Source organism: Lonchura striata, chromosome 36 (genome assembly GCF_050655825.1).
Source record: "Lonchura striata isolate lonStrDom1 chromosome 36, ASM5065582v1, whole genome shotgun sequence".
In the NCBI taxonomy this organism is placed as follows: Eukaryota; Metazoa; Chordata; class Aves; order Passeriformes; family Estrildidae; genus Lonchura; species Lonchura striata.
Genome location: NC_140738.1, coordinates 6,253,724 through 6,273,294, shown reverse-complemented (window position 1 = coordinate 6,273,294; position 19,571 = coordinate 6,253,724). Strand labels below are relative to the sequence as shown.

General features: G+C 50.1%; 2 protein-coding genes across 2 annotated transcripts in view; both read left to right on the top strand.

The window, feature by feature from the left end:
• Positions 1–17,562, top strand: part of LOC146764076 (uncharacterized) — a 43,238-nt gene extending 25,676 nt beyond the window's left edge. The window contains exon 2 of the mRNA XM_085565404.1: positions 16,584–17,562. Coding sequence (XP_085421530.1) covers positions 16,584–17,089 — 506 coding nt within the window. The 3' untranslated portion in view covers positions 17,090–17,562. The remainder of the gene's footprint in view (positions 1–16,583) is intronic.
• Positions 1–19,571, top strand: part of LOC146764075 (olfactory receptor 14J1-like) — a 99,143-nt gene that overhangs the window by 33,648 nt on the left and 45,924 nt on the right. The gene's annotated exons all lie outside the window — the stretch shown is intronic.

Sequence of the window (19,571 nt, the reverse complement as noted above, 5' to 3'; positions counted from 1 at the left end):
CTGCTGCTGGGCCAGGGGGACAGGCCGTGCCCCCTGTCCCCTGCTGCTGGGCCAGGGGACAGGCCGTGCCCCCTGCCAGCTGCCCAGGCCCCTCTGATGCCTGTCCCTCGTCCCTGTGGCTTCTGTCCCCACCACTCCCCACCACCTTCACTCCCTCTGTCAAAGCCCCACTCAACCCCTTCACAGTGACCTCTGGAAAGAAAGAATGAATGAAGGAAAGGAAGTGTTGTCTGTTCACCCTGGCTGGATGTCAGGCACCCACCAAAGCTGCTCTCTCACTCCCCTCCAGTGATGGACAGGAGGGAGAAAACAGAATGAAGGCTTCATGGGTTGAGCTAAGGACTGCGACAGATCACTCAGCAAATGCCATCATGGCAAACCATTTTCAAAATTGGAGATGTTAATGGAATTTTTGCTATCTGGATCAGGGCAGGATAGTGAGAAGTAAAACAAAGCTTTAAAAACACCTTCTGCCCTTTCCTCCCTCCTTCCCATCTCTACCTCCCCCCGCAGTGGGTGCAGGGAGACAGGGAATGGGGGCTCTGGTCAGTTCATCCCCGGTTGTTTCTCCTGCTGCTTGGGGAGAGGAGTCATTCCCCTGCTGTGCCAGGGGTCCCTCCTGGAGACACTTCTCCATGAACTTCTCCACGGTGAGTTCATCCCACGGACAGCAGTTCTCCACAAGTTGCTGCAGCGTGGCTCGCTCCTCCATGGGCTCACAAGTCCTGGCAGGGCCCTGCTCCAGCGTGGGCTCCTCTCCAGGGGTTTGCAGGTCCCTGCCAGGTCCCTGCTCCAGCACAGGTTTCTCATGGGGTCGCAGCCTCCGCTCAGGCATCCCCCTGCTCCAGCACGGGCTCCTCCAGGCGCTGCAGGTGCATCTCTGCCCTCCGTGCCCTCCATGGGCTGCAGGGCCAAGCTGCCTCCCCAGGGACTGACCAGGGAATCTCAGGGCAATCAGCTCCAGCAGCTGGAGCAGCTCCTGCCCCTCCTGCCCTGCCCTGCCCTGCCCTGGGGGTGTGCAGAGCTGTTCCCCTCACAGGTCCTCACCCTGTTCCTCCCTGCTCACAGCCACAATTCCAGGATCACCCATTTCCTTAAATCTCTTATTCCAAAGGTGTTACCACCATTTCTAACTGGGCCAGCCTTGTCCAGCAGCCAGTCTGTCCTGGAGCCAGCTGGAATTGACTCTGTGGGACATGGAGGAACAGCTGCTCTCACAGAAGCTGCTCCTAGATCCCCTGCCTTACCAAAACCTGGCCATGCAAACCTGGTATAAGTATGGTAGGGTTTTTATTACCACTATTAATTCTTATTATTTCTATTCTCTCAATTTTTTGCTATTAATGGTACAGTTGTTATTATTATTACTAGTATTTTTAGTCTTTTGGACTCTATATTAATAGTGGCTAGATTAGAACTGGAAACAAAGGTACTTCATTGCAAGTAGCGGTTAGAGTTTTGTCAGCCTCTTGCCCTGCCCTGTTCTCTGTCATTGCTGTGTGTGAAGCTGCTGCTGCCAGGCCTCCCTATTTCCCTGGTTTGAGAAATTCCATGGCATTGCTCACATGTCAGAGAGGGCTTATTCCATTCAAACACATGCTCTTAGCTCTTCGAGTCCCATTGTTGGAAGCTTGTTTTCTAACATTGTTGACTTTCTCAGCTTCTGTTAATATTTGTGATTTTGTAACAAAATGTTCTTGGATGTGATTGTGCAAGATTCTCTAATCAGCTTCCAGTTTGCTCTTGGGTTTCTTACCGGTGTGTCCAAGCTGAAGGCAGCATTTTGGGTGGGAGGCTTCAGTGGGAGCTGGGATTGCCTCGGCAGCAGCTGGTTTTGCAATGTGAGCAGCGCTGACAGATTCCGTGCGCTGAATATTCCGCCTGGTTGGAGCCGCAGTGCCCGGCTGGAGGGAGCCGCGCCGGGCGCTGCGGGTTGTGCCGGGCCGGGCAGCGGCCGCAGCCCCGGCAGGGCCCGGCCGTGGACACGGAGCCTTTGCTGGGCAGGGCTCGGCCCTGCGGCGCCGGGCGGGCGGTGCCGCTCCCGCCGGGAGCCTGCGGGAGCCGGGACAGCGAGAGAGCCCGGGCCGAGCATCAGCCCCGGGGCACGGCCCGGGAGGGGGCACAGCCCGGGGGTCCCGCAGAGCCTCCCTGCTCCAGAGCCGCGCCTGCCGCAGCGGGGCAGCTGCGGCACCTGCGGGGCACGCAGGAGCCGCAGGCGGCGTTCCGAGCGCTCCTTCGGGGCAGGATTTTGTCCCGCTGCGGGGAATTCCCGCGGGCCGGGCGGGCCGGGGCCGCTGCCGAGCGCCGCCGCCTTTCCCGGGAGCCGCCGGGCAGAGCTCTCTGCTCGGGGCTGGGAAAAACACCTTCACTCCCCTGGGAACATTTAAAAAGTTTAATACAGGACAAGAGGAGACAAGGCCATAGAGCAAAGGTTCTTACGGCCGGGTGCATCTCGGCACTGAGCCAAGAGCACACGGTTATCTCCGGAGATACCCCTTGAATACCTTTTCCCTTACACCAGCCGGTTGCATATTCATAGTCCCTTATGCATAGTAAACTTTTTCCCAAGCTAGTTTACATATTCCAAGAACTGTTCAGCATGGCTCCTCCTCGGTTCCACCTTTTTAGGGCATGTGTATTCCTTGGTTGTGGTTTTGGTCCTTTTTTATCATCCTCTTCAGTTTTGGCCCCGGCCCACACTGCCTTCAGACGGTGAGTGCTGATGGTTGGCAGATCTGTACAGGTGTCCTCATCCTGTGCTCACTGGATGTTATCCCATCCAAGCAGGAATTTTAACACAAGCATGCTTCTATCAGCTATGGCACTAGTATGTCTGAGCGTAATCAATGAACAACAGAAATAAAAACTATATAACAAAGTTATTGTAACACCACACATATAAAATCCAGTGGAATATTTGCAAAAAGCCAATATTATAATATGTATTTATAACAGGGCCAAGGGCCGGGTGCCCGCTCGGTGGCCCCGGGACAGCAGAATTTTGGGGTCCCGGTGCTGGCTGCCGGCAGAGCCCCGGCGCTGGGCCGGGGATGCGTGGGACCCTCCCGCGGTGGGGTTGGGCTGCCCGGGGCAGGCGCTGCATCGTCAGCCCGGAGCCACCGGGGATCGCCCGGTACCGGCGGGGCGGGGCTGGGGAGCGGAGAAGGGCGGCACCGGAGCGGGGGGACCCTCTGCAGCCTGCGGGGTCGGACATACCGATAAGGGGGTCCCCGGGAGCCTGGAACGTTGTGAAAAATGCTAATCACTTGGTTTTTAAAATTTTAAACGCTTAATAATAATAAAATGGTTATAAAAATAGTAACACAATTAGAGTAATCAAATTTAGAGTTAGGACAATTACAAGACAATAAAAAGCAAAAAATTATAGACGTCCAGATGCTCTCGGACACTTAAGCCAGGACAAGCATGCCTTGTGAACAAAGGAATAACCTTAAAAGCAATAGCCTATTGCATATTCATGTATCTCATACATGATGCATAAATTACTTGCAAATTAGGAACTTTTCTGGATTTTGTCAACTTCTTTCCCTTAATCCTGGTGCTTCCATAAAGATGGAGACAAGATGGAAGAATGTTTGTCTTTTCTGATAAGGAGGTTGTAACTCTTTATGTGCCCCAAGTCACCACCATCCCTGTGTGAAGAGTTTATTGATTATCTCATCTCTTGCTTGAGCAAGTAAAAACATCCTACATCGCAGAGTTTCTATTTTAATATTATGTTGTTACCTAAAACTCTATTTAACACACTGCTTAAGAGAATTAATACAGCATAACTGTCTAACATTACACATATAATATTCATTGTAACATTTGTGAAAAGCCAATCATAAAATAAGCATTCTTCACAGAAAGTGTTGAAATGGTAAAACCAGTCAAAACCCCTTAGGAATTGGAAGGAAAACCAGAGGCAGTGGCAGCTAACACCTCAGAAACCCGTGGCTTTTGCTCCTCTCTTTGACCTGAGAGCTTCCTGGGCAGGGGCGACTATTCCAATTGCACCAGCGTGGCCATGGCTGGGAAGGGCAGCGAGCAGATGGGTTGAGCTTCTCCTGCCAGCCCCTGAAGTGCCAGCTGTCATTTGTGTGCGCTGAGGATTCCCTTCAGGCTCGGAGCTGGCGCAGCTGCTCCTGGGCGCTGCTCGCCCGCGGGCGCAGCGGTGCTGCAGCCGCTGTCCCGCACACAGGGAGGGCTCTGGAGCCTCCCAGGGCACCAAGGAGCGGAGCAGGGAACGTGCCGGGATCTGCTGCAGGACCGTGGGGCTGTGGGGGATCCTTCGGTCTCTTGGATGGGGCAGGGAGGGGGCAAATGGAATCAAGGTGAGACAGGGATCAGGCAGCCCCACGCCAGGCAGCGTTTTCTCCTCTGAGAGCTCCTCTGAGCTGAGCGAGCTGGTGAATCCTGTGGAGCAAATGAGACCCGGGAGCGAGGGAAGGGCTGGCTGGGAAGGAGTCAGATAAACCCAGTGGGTATTTCCCTTTCCAAGGGGTTCCTGGGGAGACAAAGGAGAAAAGAAGTATTCCCCATCTCATGACATTCCCTTTTTTCCTTCAGTAGCCCTATTGCAGTCACTGCATACAAGAGTTTAGTTGATCCCTTTGATGCCAGGGAGCAGCCAGAACTTGAACCTCGCTGGATCCAGCCCTGTCTGCCTATCACCGAGCAGAGGGAAAAGATAAAGAACCTGGGTGGGGGTTGAGCCAAAATGGCATTTTGCCACTTCTGATCTGCTCCCAGCTTTTGCAGCAGGGCAACAACCCCATAGCTGCAAACCACTCCCTTTTGCAAGGCACACGTGGACCTCCCTGGCAGCTCAGGGCTCCTGAAGGGGCTGCTGCAGTTGGCAACTGGAGCTGTTGTTGAACTTTTCACATTGCTTAACGCCCCCTGCCAAATGCCATCAACTGTCTGAGGAAGGACACAAAAATATTACCCTGGAGGGACCAAAAACTTGGAAAAGGATGAAAGAAATATTCTGATGATGACAATGACAAAAAAACACAATTTATTTTTGACAGCAAATGAGTTACACAGCCCTCCAGCCCTCACAGACTGGCAGGCCGAGTGGGGCCGTTTCCATGGCATGAGGAGCTGGCAGCCTGCAGAGAGAAACCAGAGAGCCACGGTCAGTCACAGAAGGCTCCTGTGCCCCTGTCCCACCACGGCCTGTGCCTGGGCCAGGCTGCTGTGTGCTCAGAGCCCAAACCTCCTGACCCATTCTCCGTTTTTAGAGAAGGACAGAGTGGTAAGCCACATTCCATCTCCTCTGCTGAAGCACAGCCCAGCAGCCTCCTCAGCAGCTGCAAGGGCGGGATGCCCGTGTGCCTGGTTTCCTGGCTCCCCGGCAGACCAGGGGTTAAACGTTGGGTGTCTCCTGGATTGTCCCCGGAAAGAGCCCATCTCTGCACCCAGCTACTTTTTTTCATTTGTAAATTAGGTCTTTCTTTCTCTTCCAGCTGTGGTTTCTCCAGCCCCGGCTGCAGCCACTGGCCATATAGAACTTTAAGAATCTTTTTCTACAAGCACAACTGACTTGATGTATATTTTACATAAGCACAAATTATTCCATAACATATATTACAATGGGGCTGCGGAGATCCCCCTGCAGATCCATGGGGATGCAGAGATCCCCTGCAGGTCCATGGGGATGCAGAGATCCCCTGCAGCCCCTGGAGGAGCCGGGCTGGAGCTCGGCGATGCCTGAGAGGAGGCTGTGAGCCCGCGGGCAGAGGGGCCCCGCTGGAGCAGCCTGTCCTGGCAGGACTGAGCCCGTGGCACAGTGACCCACGCTGCAGCACTCGGAGGGGGCTGTGCCCAGGGGATGGACTCCGCTCCGAGAAGTTCCTGGAGAAGTCTCGGCCGGGAGAGAGCGCAGGGTGCAGCAGGGAACGACTCCTGTCCCTGAGCAGAGGGAGAAGCCCCGGGGGATGAGCTGAGCATGGCCCCATTCCCTGTCTCCTGCCCTGCCGGGGGAGGAGGTGCAGCTGGGAGCAGGGAGGCGTGGGGAAAGCTGCATTTAAGGCTCTGCACTGACTTCTCCTGCTCCTGCTCCGAGTCTTTGGAGTTTTCTGCCAGAAATCTCTCCCCTGCCCCACCCACCCACAGGGCTTCGGGCAGGTTTCCCTTTTTGGGGGAAATCAAAGCGAAGCACTGATGCGCTAACGAGGGGCAGGAGAAGTGAGGCTCCTGGGCTTCCCGCAGAGGCGGAGGCACGGGAGGCGCAGGGCCGGGAAAGCCGTGGCGGGAGGCGCGGAGAAGTTTGTTTGTGTGGGCAGCTCAATCCCGGCTCGGCCCGGGCCCGTGCCGGGGCTGTTCCTCATCTCCGGCTTTCCCCTCACGCAGCCCGGGGGCGCCGAGAGCGCGGGGCGAGGCGGGGCCGTGCGCAGAGCCCGCCCCGAGCTCGCTGCCATTGGCCGCCGGTGCCGTCAGTCGCGGTTGCGGCGCGCTGATTGGTGGGAGCGGGGCGCGGCGCGGCCCCGGCGGCGGGCTGAGGGCGGCCGTGGCCGCGCAGCGCCGCCATTGGCCGAGCGGCTGTGCGGGCCCGGCAGCGGCGGCAGCGGCCGGAGCGCGGTGAGGCGGCGGCGGCGGAGCTCGGAGGCGGCCCCGGCGCAGGTGGGAGCCGCGCTGGGCTCTGCGGGGGCTCGGGGCCGGCTGCGGGCGGAGGGGGCGGCAGGGGGCTCCGGCGGCTCGCCGGTGCCGTGTCCGGCCCGTGCCGGCCCCGGGCTGAGGGCGCTGCGGGAGCGGCTGCCCGCGGTCTCCTTCCCGCCGGGGCCGGGCAGGAGCCGCTGCCGGAGCAGCGCTGGCTCGGCCCGGCTGCTGTGGGTAGGACAGAGGGGCTGCCCCGCGGCCGGGAGCGGGCGGGGAAATTCCCGTCGCCGGAGGTTCGTGTGCCCGGGGGAGAGCGAGGAGTCCTGTCAAAGTGACTTTATTGCCGAGCAGGGGCAGAGGCCGTGGGGCATTTGCCGTGCGCTCTCTGCCGTGGCTGTAGTCCGCAGCCTCCTTTTTATCCTCATCTTCCCGGCCGCATCTCCCTCTGCCTTTGCCCACCGGCTGAGTTCCTTGGAAGGTTCCGACTTCCCGATGCGCCTGGAGCCTGTCCTCGTTAATGTGCACCCTCCTTTTGTATAGCAGCCGATATTCATGGCTGTGTTTAGTCTTTGTTCTTCTCCTCGAAGTTCGGGAATGTAGCGGGACTTTGAGCAGCTGTCTGGGTCAACTTGTAACAATTAATTGAACTGATGGTTTCTCCCCTTATCTACAAGTGCCTGGCCCTATCTCCTGCAGATTCACTCCTTGACTCTGTTTTGTTCTTCCCGGGTCCTCTTTGGTTTTGGGATTATTCTCAGTGCCCTCATTCCCTGTCCTTTTGTAGCCGTTTGTGGATCAGGAGGCCTGGCTGCCACCTGCATGCCCTGGCTCAGCTGCTGGATGAGCTGCACTGCCAAGGTGTGGAGCATGGTAAAAAGATGAGAGTTGCTGCAGCACAGAAGAGGAGAAGCAGCATTCCTTTAACCCCTGGTGTGCTGGGGAGCCAGGAAAGCGTGTCCCATTCCCATCCTTTCCATGTTTGGACCAATACATAAACTGCTCTCCTATTTCCTTTCTTATCTTTTTCAGCACTTTTCCCTTGTCATCTCTTTGCCAACAGCAGTTTGAGCCATTTAGTTTTCCACAAACTCCTCCTTTTTCTGTTCACAGATAATCTGATCCCATCTCCTGCTGAAATGTTGTGTTCCTCATTTCAGTGGCTTGGTCGGCAGGAAGGTCAGGAGCTGGAGCTGTCTGGTTGGTTCTTATTCTGAGGACAGCTTGTAATCAAATTATGCCATTCAAATGAAAAATGGGTTCTCTGTCTCCTGATATGAATTTGTGAGAAACGCCAATCACTTGGCTTTTAAAATGTTAGAAGTTTAATACTAGTAAAATGGTTATAGAAGTAGAAATACAATTAGGCTAATAAAAATTTAGGATTAGGACAATTGCAAGACATTAAAAAGCAAAGACTTACAGATGTCTAGGTGCTCTCTTGGGTGCTTAAGCCACAACAAGAATACCTTGTGAATAAAGGAATCACCCCTAAAAAAATACACTGTTGCATATTCTTATATCCTTCATGGTTATGCATACATTCTATTTCAAACAAGAAACTCTGTCTGTTGTATGTCAGCTATTTTTTTTAATCCCCACGGCATCCTCCAGTCTGAGCATGGCCTGAAGAAATTAACTTCTTCTAGTAAGAAAACCATAAATTCCTCTTGTCTGGAGAATTTAGGTGTTCCTAGAGGGAATTTAGGTGTTCTCATTCCTTAAACCTCCCCCCCACCCCCACACACACACATGCATATTTTCTCTTTTAAGTACTAAAGCTTAATTTTATCTACAAAGCTACGTTTACCATACTATTAAGATGTTCATACAGCACAAGTTATCATTATAACATAATACATGTAGTAACTATCTGCACAGAGCCATATAACATGCATTTTTCACAAAATCATTTTGGTTCCCAGGGGCTGGTCCATGGTGTTGTAGGATTTGTTCTGGTGGCCGTTCATCTTTTCCCCATGTTTGGGCGCTCCCTCAAGCTGGGGCTGCATCAATTGACCATTTTTTTTTCTTAGTCCTTCATCATATACTTGAATTCCAACTGATTTCCCTGAACTTGTTCTAGCAAAACCCCCAGTGCTCTGATACACCCTGTACAGCACAGACAGTGACAGCAGATGTTGGAGTGGGCAGAGGGATGATCCCCCCCTTATTTTAGTGAAGTTTTTCCAACATTCTCCATTTGCTGTTTCCCTTTGCAGCTTCAGCCATTTCTGTTGCAGAGTCAGAGATCCTCAGCATGGGCTCTGCCTTCAGCTGTGCAGATTCCATCTGAGCAAGCAGGCAGAGCTTGGGGTGAGGGGCAGAGGGAATCAGCCAATTCCTGCCCCAGGCAAGAAGAGCCAGGTACATTGTCCCCAGTTTGCCCCAGCAGTGTTAATTTGCATTTCTGAAGCTCCTCCTGGGTGCCTGGAATGCAGCTTCTCTTCCACAGCAGCCTTCAGCAGCCTCAGTTGTGCCCCCCCTCCACACCTGCTGCTTTTTTTTTTCCTTCAAATCATCTATTTATTGTTTATGAGTTAAAGGGTCACCTTTAAATCTCATCTAGTTTTGAAAATTTTGAAAAACTCTAATCACTTGGTTTTTAAAATTTTAAAAGTTTAATAGTAATAAAATGGTTTTAAAAATAATAATACAATTAGAGTTAGGACAATTACAAGACAAAAAGAGCAAAGAATTACGGATGTCCAGATGCTCTCCGACCCTAAGTCAAGAAAAGCTTGACTTGTGAACAAAGGAATCACACTTGAACCAAGACACTTGTTGCATATTCATACATCCTTCATGGTTATGCATACATCCTATTCTAAACAAGAAACTCTGTTGTATGTCAACTGTTCCCTTTAATCCCCTGGCGTCTTCAAGTCTGAGCAAGGCCTGAAGAAATCAGCTTCTCCTGATCAGAAGCCATAAATTCCTCTCCTTTGGAAGATTTAGGTGTTCTTCGAAGGGAGCGTCTCATTCCTAAAAAGAAAACTCCCCCCACATACATAATCTCTATTTTAACATAATGTTGTAACCTAAAACTATACTTAACACAATACGTAAGGGAATTAATACAGCATAACTTTCTAACATGACACATATAATATTCATTGTACCATTTGCGAAAAGCCAATCATAAATATGCATTTTTCACAATCCCACCTCTTACTGCTCAAGCCAAATGCTTTATAAAGAATATTTCCTGTCCTCTTGCATTCTTTGGACTCTGTTGGTAATCAAATAAAACATGGGATTAAACAAAGAAGAAATATCAAAACACTTGTAACACATAAAAGGAAGAATCCTAATTTCTTCCACCATCCCATTCTCAATACATTACCCCACCTGCTAGTTTTTAACGTTATTTTCCCATTTTTGGACTGATACCTGGGTCATAATTTTTTTCTGATATCCTTTGTTTTTTCCAGGATGACATCCTCATTGCCATCTATTTTCAACAATCTGTACACCCCATTCTTTAGCCAATAAATAGCGTAAAGCCAACCTATTTTAATGCACTGCAGGTGATGTTTGGCTTTGCAGACTCCATATTAATTCCAATGCCTGAGCAGCTTTGTTTATTATCTTCTCTATAACTGCTTGGAGTCATTTAATATGACTCAGGATATAATTTGGGGTTAACACAGAGCTAGACTACTGTGCTTGTTTTACCTTTTTTTTTACTACTTATCTCTTTACTGAATCTTGGACTATATTGGACTATATTTCTAAGATCAAATGTAAAACAAATCCATCTCTCCTTTTGGACATTCCATGCCCCAAGTATTACTACTTTTTCCTAAGTTCTTTGTAATGTGATAATTTTCCCCCTTTTTCCTGCAGGTACTTAATTTGGATGGGTTATAACAGTGGCTGTTGACATGGGTGTGTGTAACAAAAAGGAACTTTGGTTTCTTTCCATGTGATACTTTCTGTAGCATTTGTGACACGATCTTGCTGCTATCTCAGAAGGGAAAAGACAACAAATGAGAGACAGAAACAGGAATGACAGAGGTCTGGCTTGGCTTATACCCCCACCTCCCCTGCCTGTGGGGTGCTGCCCACAGCAGGTACGTGTGATCTTCTCGCTGGTGAGTACAGTGCTCAACCCAGGCTTGCCCTCTGTTTCCCTTGTCACTCCTTTTTTACTCATTTCCAGGCAAATTGTTTTTGACACCTTTTAACTGTGGTTTTCCACCATTCCTCAGGTATCTCTCAGTCCACAGGCATTGATAATTCCCATCTACAAAAGCAATTTATTACTTCAGTTTTTGAGGTCTTTCTGTATAGGGGATTGATTCAGTACTCAATACTTCTTGCCACGAGAACATAGATTTTGTGAGCTACAATGCCAATTATTCTCATAATTTAAACATTCACTTATAACCCAGCTGCCATGTCCAATATGGGGATGAATCAAATAAAGTATACAGCATAGTATTAATGGTAATTTCCCTTTTTGCCTGTACAAGTCACAGGCTAAGGCCAGACTATCAGAACTCTTTGACTCAAACACTCCCGATCCTCCTGTTTGAAGTGGCAGTGTTCCTCTGCCAAGGAGGTGTCAGAGGCGTCTCAGAGCTTATTCAGGCAGGGCTTAGAACCAGTGATGCAAGCTTTGCCTTATTTCTCAGTTAGGTGTTATTCTTTGTACCTGCCTTGGATCATTTGGGTCTTCCCAAACCATTACCACCCAGTCCTGGTTGAAAGTCAATTTGGTATCACCTGGTTTAGATGTGATAGTCCATTCCTCACGTTTCTTCACAAATTCTTTTATTTTGCTGGCATGAATTCACCCTCTTTTCCATGGTTGGGATTGCTGCTTTAGTAGTACCTGAAAAGGACTTCTTAATAACACAGTGTTAAAAGAAAAGAAAAACAATACTGCATTAACTTTCACTATTAGTTTTCTTCAAAACTTTCTGGGTTTAACTAAAAACTTTTTCTGTAGCTGCTTCTTCTTCTTGTATCCAGCTGTGCTAATTGCTGCAGAGGCCAATTCTTCTTCTTGTGAGCTATAATTAGTTAAATAAAAAAAAGACTAGCCCAAATTTAACACAAGATGTATCACATCTCTTGGTTTTTTGCTTTTTAGGCAACATCCAACTGTTTTAGTCTTACAGACCCATTCTTCAGAACAAAAGCCTCCTTTCCTTAATAACAAAAATCAGAAGGAAAAAAAAGAAGTCTTGTTTAAAAAAATAAAGCACATTGTGAGAGTCAGCTATCTCTGCTTTGATCTTATCTCTATTGGTGGTCCAGCTCTCCCTCTTTTTCACAGCTTTGCCTTTGACTGTACTTCCTCACTCCCCTCCCCTTGTTGTCACTCTGTCTAGCAGGAATGGGGGAGAACTTACAAATAGCTGCGGTATGGGAACTTTGGGGCGTATTTCCCTCTTTCTCTTTCTCTCTCTTTCCCTTTCTCTCTCTTTTTCTCTCTTTTTTTCTTTTTCTCTTTTTCTCTCTTTTTCTCTTTTTTTCTCTCTTCTCTCTTCTTCTCTCTTTTTCTCTCTTCTCTCTCTTTCTCTCTCTTTCTCTCTTTTTCTCTCTTTTTCACTCTTCTCTCTTTTTCTCTCTTTTTCTCTCTTTTTCTCTCTTTTTCTCTCTTTTTCTCTCTTTTTCTCTCTTTTTCACTCTTCTCTCTTTTTCTCTCTTTTTCTCTCTTCTTCTCTCTTCTTCTCTCTTCTTCTCTCTTCTTCTCTCTTCTTCTCTCTTCTTCTCTCTTCTTCTCTCTTCTTCTCTCTTCTTCTCTCTTCTTCTCTCTTCTTCTCTCTTCTTCTCTCTTCTTCTCTCTTCTTCTCTCTTCTTCTCTCTTCTTCTCTCTTCTCTCTTTCTTCTTCTCTCTTCTTCTCTCTTCTCCCTTTCTCTCTCTTTCGCTCTCTTTTTCTCTCTTCACATTTCAACATCCACATTCCAATATCAGTCCACTTTCTAACATTAGTCCTACATCCTGGAGAGGTGAGTCTGCCAATCACCTCTCCCTCCTTTTTCAACTTCCTTACAAATTTAATTACTTTTGTTATGTGTGTTCTGCAGGCCTTTAATTCACGGCACCCTCCACCAAGGGCTACCAGCTACCCACAGCTGACAGTGCTAAAACTAAAGACTTATTTTGCTGTCACAATTTTCCATTCACAAACTTGAAAGGGTTGTAGGAACAAGGTAAACAAAAACTTACTTCTGAAGTGATCTTGCCTGCAATAAAAAATTTAAGGCAATGCTTGTTAGTGCAATGTAATTTGCAAAGAAGCCAAGGTTTGATTTGGGAAGGGCATCTGAGGACACAGAGCATGAGTTTTACAAATCTATAATTTGAAGAGGGAATAGACAAAATGTGGATACAGTGGGGGAGACAGCAAGTAAGGAATTTATCTCTGCAATACTCTCTTTTTGACTGCCAGGAGACACTCTCTGAAGGGGTTCTTACAGTACAAACAATAACTGGATGGGAAGAGGCACTCTTGAATTTAAGCTTTGGTGTCAAAATAGGAAACTGCCCCTGAGCACTGCAGTGCTGGAGCACCCTGCCTGCAAACTCACCAGAGGCAAGCCACTGCTGCCACGCTGCAGGGCTGCCTGCAGCACAGAGGGAACCATGGCCAAGCCCTCCCTGCAGGCCTGGGTAATCCACACAAGGAATCACAATTGCTTCATAGCTCTCTAACTCATTCAAGAAATAGGAAACTGTAGTAAACAGAGATCTCCCTCACCATCTTTTTCATATGTGTGTGTCACACACCCACTGTGATGCTGGAAGTAACAAATTGTTTACATTAGAAGATACTGAAACTTTTTCTTCATTTAGCTTTGTAGGTTCCCTTTTCTATATGTAGCCACCTCCCATTGTGGGAAAAAAGGAACCCTATTTTTTTACAAGTGTTTTGTATGCACAATTTTATTTGCTGTTCTAGATACACTGCAAGTAGTTAGCACTTCCAGAAAAACTAGCAAACAAACAAAACAAAAAAACTAAGAAAGCAAAACACATTTGGGTACATGAAAAAGGACTGGTTGGAAGGAAAATTGTTTCTCATTGACCTACCAAGCAGTTGGTGTTACCTTTATTTTAACTTTACACACTGAGAACACTTGATTGAACAGCCTGCATTGACTCAAATTAATAGCAGGTTTTGCTATGTCACAGCTGTAAACTAGTTTTTCAATCCTAGAGTACAGTAAGTTATGTATTTCAAGATAAAAATCACAAAGCAAATTGGAAGAAATTTAGTACTGCATGAGGTGTGCACACAATTACAATTAATTTACCTCTAGAAGTCAGTTTATGACTTTCCTCTACTAGGATTGCAGTAGCTGCTATAGCTTGAATACACACTGGCCAGCCTTGATTTACTGGATCCCACATCTTTGATAAATAAGCCACGGGTCTCTTTACTCCTCCCCACTCTTGAAACAAAACCCTATGAGCTACCCCCTTTTTTTCATTTACATACAAATGAAAGGGTTTTGCTAGTGAAGGTAAGCTTAAAGTTGATATTGGGGCTAGTTTTAACTTCTTTTTTCTTAGTTTTTCATTACCCTTTTTGATCCATTTTATATCATCTCCCTCTGTCAGTTTTTTTTATTCAAAAATTTTACTGCCTGTGTATATCCTTCAATCCACAATCTATAATATCCCAATAATCTGAGTATCTTTCTGATTTCCCCCTTTGAAGAGGGAGGGGGAAGGGATAGAATCCCTGTGTTTCAGTCTGGGTTGAGCTTCCAACTACCCTTACTAAGCAAGTGTCCAAGATATTTTACCTCTGATTCTACAAATTGCAGCTTCCCTTTTGATACCCTTAATCTTTTTTCCCCAAGAAAATTCAAAAGCTTTATAGTAGCCTCTCCAGCTTCAGCTTCCCCAGAAAGTAAAAGATTATCCACTTATTGGATAATTTGTATTTCAGGGGGAGTGGGGAAAGTTTGTAGTATTGTTTCTAAATCTTGTCCAAATAAGTTTGGGGATTCTGTAAGCCCCTGTGGTAGTTTTGTCCATCTTAATTGCTGTTTTCTCCAGTTAGTGGGTCCTTCCATTCAAAAGCAAAGATAACTTGCTCTCCTGGGCTAATGGGCAAGCCCAAAAGGGATCTTTAAGGTCCACTACACTAAACCACTGATGCTGGGGAGGAACTTTACTGAAAAGAGTATAAGGATTTGGTACCACTGGATAGCGGGTCTGAGTTCCTTTGTTAACCTCCCTTAAGTCTTGCACCAGTCTATAGCTCCCATCAGGCTTCTTTACTGGGAGTATTGGGGTATTATGGGGAGACATACAAGGTTCTAATGTCCCATCCTTTGTTAGTCCTTCTATTACTGGCTTTAAACATTCCCGTCCTTCTAAAGATACAGGATAGTGCCGTACATGTATGGGACAATTTTTTTTTCCTCAGTTGTAATCTTTATGGGGTCAATATTTAATCTTCCCCTATTTCCCTCCCCAGCCCAAACTTCCTTGTTAATTCTTCTTCCATCCTCCTGGCCTAGTTTTAAAAGTCTAGCTGTCATCTTCCCATCTTCTGGAACAACCCCTATTCCTAATTTCACCTGTAAATCTTGTCCCAATAAATTGCTACCTGCCCCTGGGACCAAGAAAACATCTCTCATCCAAAATTTAGTTTCTCCTTCTATTACCACATTTTTAATAACGGGTACTGTGAAACTCTCCTTTTGCTCCTGTTACTATTACGGTATCTTTGCTTACACTATAACCTTTTGGAATATTTAACAGAAAGGTTCATTCTGCCCCTGTGTCTACCACAAATTCCAATTCTTCTTCTTGGGGACCCACTCTTAAAATTATCTCAGCATTCCCCACCTGGACCCCACCTGCGCCCCCCCTCGGCCCCATGGCCCCGCGAGGGGAATTTGGGGAGGTGGGAGTGGGGCAGCGCCAAGGCCGGGCCCCCCCGCGCTGTCCTGGCGGGAGCGGCTGCAGTGGGGACCGAGTGCGGGCGGGAGCGGCCGAGAGCCCAGCGCTGCCCCAGCCCGACCTGCCCCAGCTCCATCCCTGCCCCTGCGCTGGGATGCTGTGGGGCTGGGGGGAAGAGGGAGCCGGCAGTGGGTGCTGGGCCTGGGGGCAGGAGGAGAAGGGAAGGAGAAGCAGGCTTGAGGAACAGAATGGTCAAACGATGCAGGTGGCAGGAGAGGGTGGGATTATGCAGGAGAAGGAGGAATAGCAGGAGGAAGAGGAGTGTGAGGAAGAGCAGAGACACAGGAGGAGGAGGAGCAGAAAGAGGAAGCAGCAGAAGGTTCCACCCCTCCCTGTGTCTGCAGCCTTCCCCCAGCCCCAGGAGCGCTGCTCCCCCCACATGTAGCAGGTGACTGTGGAGGAGGATCCATGATTTTCACGGGGTGAATCTTGGTGTTTCTGAGCTTTCTTGGGCTAAATGTTGGTGCTTTGGTTTTATGTGGCAGCTGAATCTTTATCTTTTGAAGGAGGTTTTTGCTGACTTGTGATGTTCGGGGAGTTTTTGATTTGTGTCTTGAAGTTTGTGGGATTTTTGGTCTGAATCTTGGTGTTTTGGAGGTTCTTACAGACACAAGATTCCCAATGACTTCCTGAGATGAACTTGGGCAAGGAGGAACCTCCAGTCCAAGGAGCTCTTCTCTTGTTTTTCCCTCAAACCAGGATTTGTCTTTGCTAGGGCTTGGCTGGATGGAGGAGGAGAAAAAGCCCCGGAGATGCTGCAGGAGGAGGAGCTGCAAACCCAGCCCAGGGAGCTGCAGGGAGGAAAGAGCCCCACTGAGCCAGGAAGGCGGGCGGAGATCCAGCCAGAGCTCAGAGCTGGTGGAGAAGCCTCATGACAGGGAGAAGCCCCACAAGTGCTTGGAATGTGGGAAGGGTTTCAGCCGGAGCTCCCACCTGATCGAGCACCAGAGGATCCACACTGGGGAGAGGCCCTACGAGTGTCCCCAGTGTGGGAAGAGGTTTCAGAGAAGCTCCCATCTCCTCGTACATGAGCGGATTCACACAGAGGAGAGGCCCTACCGCTGCCCCGACTGCGGGAAGGGCTTTCAGCACAACTCCAATCTCACTGTGCACCGGCGCATCCACACTGGGGAGAGGCCCTACGAGTGTGGGAAATGTGGGAAGGGCTTCAAAGACATGTCTGGCCTGATCCAGCACCAGGTGATCCACACTGGGGAACGGCCCTATGAGTGCTTGGAATGTGGGAAGAGCTTTGGGAGGAGCTCAGGCCTGAGAACACACCAGCGCATCCACACTGGGGAGAGGCCCTACGAGTGTCCCCAGTGTGGGAAGAGGTTTCGGACCAGCTCCAGTGTCCTCCTACATGAGCGGATTCACACAGAGGAGAGGCCCTTCCGCTGCCCTGACTGCGGGAAGGGCTTCAAGCAAAGCTCCAGCCTCACCGTGCACCGGCGCATCCACACCGGGGAGAGGCCCTACGAATGTGGGAAGTGTGGGAAGAGCTTCTCCATGAGCTCAAAGTTGATCAGACACCAACGGAGGCATCACTAAAGGAAGTCCTGTGAGTGCCCCGAGTGTGGGAAGTGCTTGGAGTGAGGGAAGAGAGTGAGGGAAGAGCTTGGAGTGAGGGAAGAGTTTGGTGTGCTGCTGCAGGTCCATCCCCCATGGGAGGATCCGGGCTGGATGATCCCCAGTGACCCCCGTTGGGCAGAGCCCTGGTGCCCCCATATGGGGAATAAAACAGAGAGTAAAGCAATGGAGCTGATCAAGGGGCCCGATATCTGAGGCCTGACTGAGCAGAAACTGTGGGAAACACAGACACAGTTTAAGTCTCCCTGGGCAAGAAGTGACCAGAAAAAATAGTCTGTGAGTTTTTGTGATAAGATAAATGTTCCCAGGTTACTGGATGTCACGAAGAATGTGTAACAAATGGGAAATTGTTACCAAAAACAGAGCCCTCTATAAGCCCCATACAAGTAAATCCCTGTATAAACACCTGGTACACTCAATAAAATTGGCTTTGCTCTAAACTGGGATGTCCCCGTCTCTCCATGGTGGATAACCCTGTTGTGGGTGATCCCCGTTGGGTGGGGGAAGGTGCTGGAGGGATTTCTTTCCCTTCTCCTGGTGCTGCCGTGGTTTGGTTGGTAATAAATTCCCTCCCTGTGCCCAGGCCGGGTCTGTTGTCCCCGTGCCGGTGCTCGGGGCGGGATCTCTCCCGTTCCTTCTCTGCACTGCCGGGCCTCTCCTCAGCCAATGAGAGAACGCGGTGGAGAAGAGTCAGCCAATCAGCGAGAGCGGGGCTGATGACTCACCAGTTGCCGGGCAGACCCGCAGCGGGCAGTGTTCCCCACCTGGACCCGCCCTCCCTGCCCAGGGCCGGCCCCGCCGTGGGGTCCCCCCAAGTCCCTCCCCAGTGCCCCCATGAACTGGGCTGGGTTTAACTGGGAAGCTTTACTGGGAACACTGGGAGCAGGGGGCAGGGGCAGAGTGACAGCAGGGCTGGGGGGACACGACCCCCCCAAAATCAGCATCATGATTGAGCGGGGGGTCCTGGCTCGGCCCGAGGCCACGGGGAGGGGCTGCGGCCGCCAGTGGCTCAGGAGCTCTGTGGGCAGAGAAAAGGGGGTGATACCGGGCTGGGGGACCCGGGAGCATACACACTCCAGAGGAGGGGGGACACGACTCACGGGACCCCCCAGACATTCTTGCGCAGGTAGAACCCGATCCCCAGTGCCAGGAAGACAGAACCCAACTCGGGAGTCTCCAGTTCCTGTCAGCATCTTGCTGTGGCAGTATCCAGCAACATCTCTGGGTGGTCCACAGGGGTCAGGATCTCCCAAAAAATCTCACAGACACCCAGGCCCCTCCAAGCACCCTCCAGGTCACTCCCAGCCCACTTAGGATCCCCTGAAACCTCCCTCTTGATCCCTTCCTGACCTCCCCAGGACCCACCAAAGCCCCTCCTGTCCCTCTCAAGATCCCACAGCCTCCTTCCAGTCACCCCAACTACCCCAGGACCCCCAAATCCTCTCCCAGTCTCTTCCCAGTGCCCACCAGGACCCTCAGAACCCAATCCCACCCTCCCCAGTATCCTTCAAACCCCTTCTTAGCCCTTCCAAACCTACAACCTCCTCTCCCAGTTGAAATCAGGCTCTCTCCAACTCCCTCCCAGTTGCTCCCAGCACATCCCAGTGGCTCTCCCAGCATCCCCAGTTCCTCCCCCGTACCCCAGTGTCATCTCACAGGGTGCTCCAGGCTGACATGCTCCACCTGGCAGGTGGAGGTGAGCCCGGCCCGGGTTGGGGTTTCCAGCAGCACCAGGAGCTGGTGGGTCCAGTCCCCGTTGGGGACCACGTTGGTGGCCACCACAGAGAGCTCCTGCTGGCCCTGGAACCACCTCAGCTGGATGGGAACAGGCGGCCGGGGCCGGGCCGGGAGCTCGAGGGCAGCAGAGAGATGGACATGCTGGGAGGCACTGGGAGAGAGTGGGTGTAATAAATAAAAAGGTCGTTGTTCATCAAAATGAGTGTTAAAGTAGATAATTTGAACTGAGTAGGGAATGCAACTAGCATAGAAGACTGTGTAACTAATTATATACAAGTTAACTTTTAGGCCAAGGACAATCTGCAAGGAAGATGAGGAGTCTTCATTCCTGACCACCAAGGGCAGAAAAAAAGACCCCCAGGAACCAATTGCACCAGCGCAGAGTGCATCGAGAGAAAATGCGTCAACCGGGACGTATAAAACCAAAAAGGTCAAGGGGGGAAGGTGCTCCGTGGCAGAGCAGAGGCTCCCCGGCTGCCCAGTGCTGTTCTTTTGCTTAATACCGCTTGCTTAATAAATTCTTGTTAATTGATTTATCGATAATTAGCCTCCCCAATTGAATTTGTCCATAACAAATTTGGTGCCGTGACTCGGGTAAGGGCGACTGGGTGGGAATTCCTAATCAGGGAGGCGCCCCGCTGCCTCTGCAGTGGCCCTGGTGCAGGCTTTTCCTTCCCAGACCCTTACCGACGAACCCAAATTCGGT